Source organism: Perca flavescens, chromosome 13 (genome assembly GCF_004354835.1).
Source record: "Perca flavescens isolate YP-PL-M2 chromosome 13, PFLA_1.0, whole genome shotgun sequence".
NCBI lineage: Eukaryota > Metazoa > Chordata > Actinopteri > Perciformes > Percidae > Perca > Perca flavescens.
Window position 1 is genome coordinate 12,254,227 of NC_041343.1, and position 8,622 is coordinate 12,262,848.

Genomic DNA, 8,622 nt, shown 5'->3' on the forward strand with positions numbered 1-8,622 from the left:
TTTCCCTGAGAAATTGCCCTCCTAAATTTAGTATGCACTCTCTGCAGCAGATGTTCGTGCCCTTTTTGACGCCGTGGGTAATAATCCTTAATATTCTTGCTGTTTGAAACTAAATGAGGCTTTAATGCACTCTGATTCCATCTTCCAGCACTCATTAATTGTTTTTTTGAAAGTCCATAAATTATTTCTGTTTTCTTTTTTTCTTTTCTTTTAGTTTTTCCGAATAAACAGTAACTTTAATGGATGAAATGGAGGTCTTTAATTCTGGGACAGTCTGTTTTGATTAGAGCCTTAATTTGAAATGTCATTGTGAGTGGAATTCACAGAACTGCATTGCTTAGCCAGGAGTATTTTTCCTGCCAATACTTTAAGCATTTATGGCCTTGCTGTAATACGTTAGTGTTTTTGAAACACAATTGTGTGAATCTGTTTATTCCTGTTCAGCAACAATGTGTCCTCTCACTCCTCTGTATCCTCCCCATCACAGGTGCTGCTCACTCAGTGTGTTTGAAGCCTCATTAAATGTGTTGTGCGATTCATTTGAAGCCTCATCACTAATCCTCTCCTCTCGCCCTTTTCTTTTTAGATGGTCACAAGAACAAAGAAAATATTTGTGGGTGGCTTGTCAGCCAATACAGTAGTGGAAGATGTGAAGCAGTATTTTGAACAGTTTGGGAAGGTAAGACTGCTTTTTATTATTACCCTCCATACATGTAGTGTTGTCACAATAACCATCATTTTAGCACTGTTCTGTTCTATTGCATGCTGTATCGTTGGATGTTGGATTATTTCAGCAATTGAAATTCATATCGTCATTAATAGTGAAATATTTTAATTTGATAATTACACAGTCGGTGTATAGCGCCCCCTGTCAATTTAACAGTGTCACCGTGGTTCACAGCACATGGCCAGCACTCACATTTTTACAGCAACCATGAATTTGAGCTTTAAAAGAAGCCAGCGGCAGCAGTTTGGCTCCTTTCCTAACAGTAAGACAAATAAATCTCTATTGTGACAAGCAAACAACTGAAGATATGGCAAAAGCTTCACACAGCCCACCATGCCTGGTCAACAACATGCATTTTGCTCACAGAGCAAACAAGCAATGACAACCAGCTGCCATGACCAACACCCTCCCCCCCCTCCTCCCCTTGTAAAAAAAAATAAACAAAAAAACAAGCATGTTCTTTACTTATCTATAGCAGTATGACATTGGAAACAAATAAAAGGGAATCCAGGTTAGAGTTTTAATATTGTGGCAACACTATTCCAGTGTGGACTGAAAGAAAAACCCGCCCAGTTAATTCAGCAGAGGCTCATATTCAGCTGTTTGGTTCTGTCTGCTGCAGCAGTTTCTGCATGCTGTTCTCATGACCAATACCCCCAGCAGAGTGAGCCATATATGCACACCCTTTCACACAAGGACATGCATACTGCACGCACGCACGCACGCACGCACGCACGCACGCACGCATGCACACACACACACACACACACACACACACACATAGACCATAGGGTGATTAGGTCGGTTTTATTGTGTCTTAAGTGTATTTCTGTTTATTTTCCGATTATGTACTGCAATGTATAAATGTTGTGTATCCACCCATTTGTTGTCAAGCACTTTGTGATTTTTATCTGTGAAATGTGCTATACAAATAAATTTTACTTACTTACTTACTTTACTTAAACACACACACACACACACACACACACACACACACACACACACACACACACACACACACACACACACACACACACACACACACACACAGAGGGTTTGATACAGTAACAGCATTTCACAGATAATGTCCCCAGACTGAGCGGAGATCCATTTCCCTCATGTCATATTCCACATCAGTCAAGGTCACCTTCAGCTGATCCAGTCTCTGTAACATCAGCACTTGACCTTGAGTTTAGACAATTTCACTGAGGATGGATTTTTCCTGGGCACATAATGTACCATGTCCTGAAGGAGACAAAAGAGCTGCTGTAAATTAATAGAGACTGTTGTTTTTTTTGCTCAGAGACAATATGCAACCAGCTCTCTCCCTGTGTTATTTCCTTGTCTGAAAGTGAGCAAGGTGAAGGACTTTGTTTTGCTCTTTATCTGTGGAAGTGGCATTAAAGACCTCGCCATGGCGTGGCCTGCCGTTCTAAATAACGATGGCTTTATTTGCACAATAGAAAGCAGCAAGGAAACATTCAGCACGACTTTGCAATCAATGGATCTGAGAAAGGGCTCGAAATGATTTTCGACTTGATTGAATGACATAATTGACTTGATTATACAAAGTTTTTTTTCCTCCTTGAGGAATCCTCAAATGCTTAGGAGGAAACAAACAAATCAGACTGATTGAGCAAGATCTTGTGCATGTTTCTGTGTGTACTTTTATAGCCTACTTGTGCATGCTTGGATGTGTCTGCAGTACTGCTCTCGCCATGCGTGAGTGTGTCAGCGATTAAGTGTATTTATGTGGGTGCATGATTAGGGTGTGTGTGTGCGCGTGTGTGTGTGAGAGAGCAGGTTTGAGTGTCTTCAGCAAAAAAGGAAATCAGAGTATATATTGTGGACTATAGCATGATACAGAGCAAAAAGAAGTATGATTTTCTCTTCTGTTTTGTGTGGGTCCTTCCTTTTCTGCCTTACATATCCCAGGATTTATTAAATAACCTGCCTGTCACAGCAACCTACCATTATCGTCACATACACACCACTCTGAGGATTTATCCACAGAAAGGGAAAACCAATTAATTCAGTTTCCCCTCCATAGAATCTTGGTTGCAGTATGTGTGTCACTCTGTCAGTCAGTCATAAGTCCGTTTTTCTTTCTCTCTGTCTGCCTATGTGCATGTCAAGGGGGACATTAGCCGGCATGGACGCAGGGCAGCTAGTCATTTGTATTTCTGGAAAGTATGTTTTGAAGCACTTATCAATCATCACGCAACTACAGCTTAAGGCACCGGCAAATGTTTTTCCTCACTGGGAACAAGCCATTTCACTGATATAATTTTGCAAGCACAGTTTGTGTTTGTGTGTGTGTGTGTGTGTGTGTGTGTGTGTGTGTGTGTGTGTGTGTGTGTGTGTGTGTGTGTGTGTGTGTGTGTGTGCGCTAGGCAGCATAGGCCAATTAGCAGGATGTGGTCCACAGAGATGGTGGTTGGGTGGCAGTGGAGGGGAAACAGCTGGTGTGGCCATAGTTGGGTCACAGGTTCTGTCGGTAACCTCCACACCTCCCCTCCCTCCCACCTCAGTCCCTCCCTTCTGTCTCCATTCTGTCAGGGGGAGAGGTGGCATTTGTTATGGGGGAGAGGCTGACAGCTCTCATGCACATCAGTCTCACTGCCACTCTCCCAGCCGTCACCATTAGGAAAGAGCACATGCTCGAGACCTGGCACAACTTCAGAGGAGCTCCTCCACAGCTACATCCACTTCTCTTTTTTTTTTTTTTTTCGCCTACAGTACATGCTGAAGGTGTGCATTTGAAGTGATTGTGACAGTCATTTGAACGGAACTGAAGTGTGGTTCTGTTTGACTGATTCTAATGCATCTCAGATGGATCCCATTACCTGCATAATAGTAGCCACATCCTGCCTTTTTTTTTTTTCAGGCAGCACACTGCACCTTAGTACTGCAAGCCAAATGAGACAATCTTATCAGCACTGCCTGGCCTCCCTTTATATTGAAGGACTCTTAACTGGAGGCTGCTGCTATTTCTGTCTTGCAATAAAGTCAAATGAATCTGTGTGCTGTGCATGCTATTATGTGCTATTGTACAAACTGGTAAATTGTGAGGGAAGACAATGCTAGCCCTTAGAGATCCCATTTTGGGGTTTTTCCTCATATGTAGGCCTTGCAAGTGATGCCATTTTGTTGCCATTTTTATATGATAATTGAGTTATGTTTACAGTAACATTTGTAAGTATTTTTTAATGCACTTACCTTCTTGCCTTTCTCTGTGGTTTGCATAACAAGCAGATTCCCCCAAAATATCTGAAAAAAGTTATTCTCCATAAGACCCTTATAATTTTTATATACTTTGCCTCCTTCAGAGACTGTGCTTGCTCTAAGGTCAAAGGTCAGGAGCAGCTTAACAGCAGATTTGCTTGTAGGGATTCATGCAAGTTGCAAAGTATTACCATTGTACTAGTCTGAGGATCTACACACCTGTAAAACCAGCTCAGTGCAGTGACTTAATTAGTTGCATGTTATGTTGATGTCGTAAGTATTCTTTTTTTGTATGCGAACATAAAATGCCCTGTTATTTTCCAATAAATCAAACACCTTGTCAACAAAAAAACCTACCACTCCAAAATGTTCCGCTGAGGCAAGCTCTTGATTAAAAATGGGAGTTGGTGTGATGACACCTTATAAATTTGGAACTGACGTACCAGCAGAGCCCTGCCCAGGCATGAAAAGGCAGTTAAAGGCATAATTAGCTGTGGTGGCTGATGCTTCCTCATTGGTTTATTGTAATCAGCTTTTAAGTGCATCTCATATAAGTGTCCTTATTGTGCTAAGCTGAAACAACTGCTGCTCGCTGACTCGGTTTCTGCACTCCTGTCCACTGGCTGGGCTGGGCTTTGCAGTGCAAGCCTGAAGCGGACTTTTAGTTTAATCAGAGCTACTTGCTTCCATGTCACTGGGCTGCCACAATTGTCCCTTTATGTCCAGGCTGTCCTGGTTCTCATGCTCCACTGGTCCAGAGCCAGATGCTAGAGGTGGAGCTGAATGGGAGGAGGATGAGGAGGAGCTTAACCAGTTCACTGCCACTGTGCTCAGAAAGGATAAAGGTAGATGCACAAAGGTCACTACTTAGACAAGCAAAGCAGATCCTGGAGTCCTAAGATGAGACAATGGTCTTAACGTAGGGAAAAAAAAAAAAGAGTGATGACACCTGTTGAAGGACATTGGAAAGAAATCGATATGAGTGAGTGGATAGACAGAGATCATTGTCAGAATACAGAGAAGAGACCTGCCTACAGCAGCATGCTGTTCCCGTCGTGTTTCACCTCTGGCCAGGCAAGCGTCTGCATACTTCTCTCATACTGTCACTGAGAGGAAGCAGATGAGAGGAAATTACAAAAGCATCAGAAAAAGATTCCTTGGTTAGTGCATGAAATTCGTTCTGGGGCTGGTAATCTAATACCTCGGCTGACATTTTGCATGGCCTTACATTTTGTAAATGGCAGAAAAAGAACTGTGTGACCATCTGTAAAGACTATGAATTCATATTGCATAGCTTCCTAAGTGCTTAGGACCTTAACAACATTGTAGATTTTCAGGTATGTTATTTAAAATGTAACTGCCAATTAATAACAGTGGCATATATTGTTGTAAAATCTGTTTATTTGATCTTTCTTTGATTTCTTGAGGATAAGATAGCAGACTAAACTGCATAGATAAATATAGGTGAAATAATGTAGTGTGCTTCTCAGCTTCTTGTATTATTCAAATGTAAAGTTGCATTGTTTGTTAGATACTTGGACCTGAGCTACTTTTTGTATCAGCCCTTACAAAGTGCATCTAAATCACTTGGCAGGGATCACAAATCACCAATAATCATTGATGTGACATTGATGGCTTCGTTTTTTGTGTTATCTTTTTGATTGCAGAATTACATTTTTACCTTGGCTGACAATGTAATTAAGCTCGTCTAGTGACAACACCTACACAGGGCTTAAACTGGAAACTGTGGAGGTGCAAATGTAATGCACTTTGGACTTGTATTGAAGTGATGGAAGCCTCGAGGAAAGCAAAACTTAAAAAGCACAATTGCGTCACGTTCATTGTCTGAAATGGCAAACATGGATGATTATTGCATAAAGAAATACACTTTATGTGAGTGAAAAGAGCCTAATCAAAAGGCCACAGTCCTTCATTCCACTTCCTCAGCAAGTGCAGGTGCACATTTGCATGCCATTTACATGGCAGCTCACAGTGACCACAACTACTCCAACGTGCTTGTGTCCATCATCTGCTGACATTCTGTGATTGTTTCCTCTCTGCTGCGACGCACCCAATCAGTTGAGGATATAGTGTGGTTCCAGTGATTATAAGGAGTGATCAGAGCAGCAATGATGGAGCATGTGCCTTGCAGTGGAGATTTAGCCAGAGGCTTCAATCTCATTGCAGTCACTTGTAGTTAGTGACTGAGACTAGCAGTGAGAAGGGCAGAGCAATATAAATGAATTGGCTATGAATGTGGATACGGCTGCGGTGCTGCAGGGACACACAGGGGGAAAGGGCCGGTTAGACAAACTATTTCATATCCCCCTTGACCTTTATTTGCCCAGTGGCCCAGCAACATTTCCAATAGAGTAGCTTTTAAATGGCCACTGAAGAATTGAGCTGTACTATTCACATCATTTTTGTGTGTGTGCGTGTCTGCCTTTGTATAAGAGAGCAAATGTGTGTGTGTGTGTGTGTGTGTGTGTGTGTGTGTGTGTGTGTGTGTTAATGCAAGTGTTTTTACTTAGGGTTATGGAATTTTCAGACCTTTTAACAAAACATTAAATAGATTTTTGACTATTGCTGATCCTTTGAAATACCTGTCAGACGCCCCTCCTCAAACAACTAGATTCTGTGCAGTATAGGCGGCTCACAAGGAGAGCTGTGGATCAGGGGAGATTGACACCTTTCTGTAGGTCTGTAGTCTCATCTCCCAGCTGTCCCTCCTGAAATGGCTCCCTCGGGATAAGCCGGGATTGGCTTGATTGTGTTATCGGTGACTGATCGGGTCATTGAATGATGGAATTTTGAGCCCCTGTTTTGCTTAAAGAATGAAATGTTTAAAGAAGATTGACTGTGATTGGATCAGATCCAGCACCTGCTCAAAGGGTCAATCGGGTGAAGGCAGGAGGCAGCAATCTCTGCTGTGCTATTGTGACACGAATAGAGGGCGAAATTAATGTGTGCATTGGGGTAGGGTGTTGGTGGTGGATGGATGGTATAGGGGGGCGGCTAGAGATGCCATTCAACAGGGAAGAGGTTGAAAAATGTCATCAGAGGAAGTGTCATGAGTAATTTGCAGCAGTCTCCCCATCAAACCGGTGTGGAGGTGGACGCCTCCACCTCAGCCTTGCAAACTGCAATCTAGTCTTTAGGGAATCCCATGGGGGCGAACACTTTGGTAGGATCGAGATTCAAAGAAGGGTTTATTTTCCAGATGGATGGAAAATATGTATTGATATATGCTGTACTGTATGTTGGATTGGAATAGAATGAAGCAGTGGTTCCCAACCTTTAATAACCGATAACTCTAAAATGATGTGAGAGCATGAAATCGAACAGACCCCGTGGAGTTTTCTCGTAAAAAGACAACAGTTATGTTTACATTTAGTGTTACTTACCAAAACGCGTTGTGTATCCTTGAGGTCTAACAAACGTGTCTAAAGCATTCCCTTCCTCCATAAAATATTTACAAAGTTGAAATTTAAAGTATTTTAAATCCAGCACTTTTTACATCCATATTTATTGTCTTGCAGTCTTCCTCTTCCCGGCCTTTGCTGGCACCATGTAGCAAATGTGGGCACGTTGCCGCCACCTGTATGTCAGTGGAATATTGTGACACCATTGGTAGGACTGTGTCCCGCGTCGCCGCGCTTGTGCGTACTCATGCAAACAAACAGGGACTCGCTCATAGAAAAACAGCTCTGTGGCGCTATTAGAGGTCTAAAACTCCACAGGGAATCTTTCAATAATCTCATTTAAATGTGCACTCTTACTACCTCAATTTATGCTACCATAATGTTACTTCGACCTAATATTTAAAGCAAATGGTGGTTATGTTATGTATATTGAATGTATTTATTTGTGATGTTTACTCTCTACAAACATATTCCGTGTACTGTATGTGCCTCTCAAAACCTCTTATAAGTTTCAAATATGGATGTATTACACTTTTTCTTTTTCAGTTTAGCCATGGCTGTTTGAAAATGAAGAAATTAAGTGAATACTGTAATGCGTTCGAGATTAAAGATGTACTGTGTGTGTATATATATATAGGATTTAGCGTAGCCTAAAACTTTTGTAACAAAATGCATTTTATTCTGGAGGTGTCAAATGTGATAGCTCATTACAGAAACTATTGTAGTAATCCGTGACATTGAGTAGCTTTTTGGTGTAACCAATTGCAGCTGTGGTTTTAAAACAGCGTCATTACCAATAAATACCCTAAATAGTCCTACAACAAACACGTTCTGTGTTTTTATTACACTTTTACTGAGGTTTATCTCCAGTCAAACCATGTCAGTAATCTTTCTTACTTCATGGTGGACAAGAGTCAATACCTAGATTGTGAATAATTTGACAACGCATTATAACCAATAAATAACACAGGCAACTATTTAGTGAACTCTTTACAGCCTCTTCCCCAATCAGGGAGGGATTGGAATGGGACACAAACAAACTCTGCAAGACAAGGGTTGATAGTATGATAGCTTATTTCTCATTCAAACAGCAGGATGGGAATGATATCTTCTTAATCCTTTTAAAACATAAAATATGACATGCATAGTCCTGTAAGTTCCTATTTTCTCGGAAGACGGATAGATATATAGAATGCATTTCCTTGCTGTGGCTCAAATCAAATTTTAAGTGTAGCGGAGACAAGGCAT

At 41.4% G+C, this 8,622-nt stretch overlaps 1 protein-coding gene across 10 annotated transcripts in view; it reads left to right on the forward strand.

Annotated features, from left to right (window-relative positions):
• LOC114566221 (RNA-binding protein Musashi homolog 2) overlaps positions 1–8,622 on the forward strand; it is a 251,123-nt gene that overhangs the window by 76,197 nt on the left and 166,304 nt on the right. For all 10 annotated transcript variants that reach the window (XR_003694035.1, XM_028594535.1, XM_028594533.1 and 7 more), the window contains exon 6: positions 587–679. Coding sequence is in view for 9 of the 10 variants with exons in the window: in XM_028594535.1 (XP_028450336.1) it covers positions 587–679 (93 nt within the window). In the remaining variant the exon portion in view is untranslated. The remainder of the gene's footprint in view (positions 1–586; positions 680–8,622) is intronic.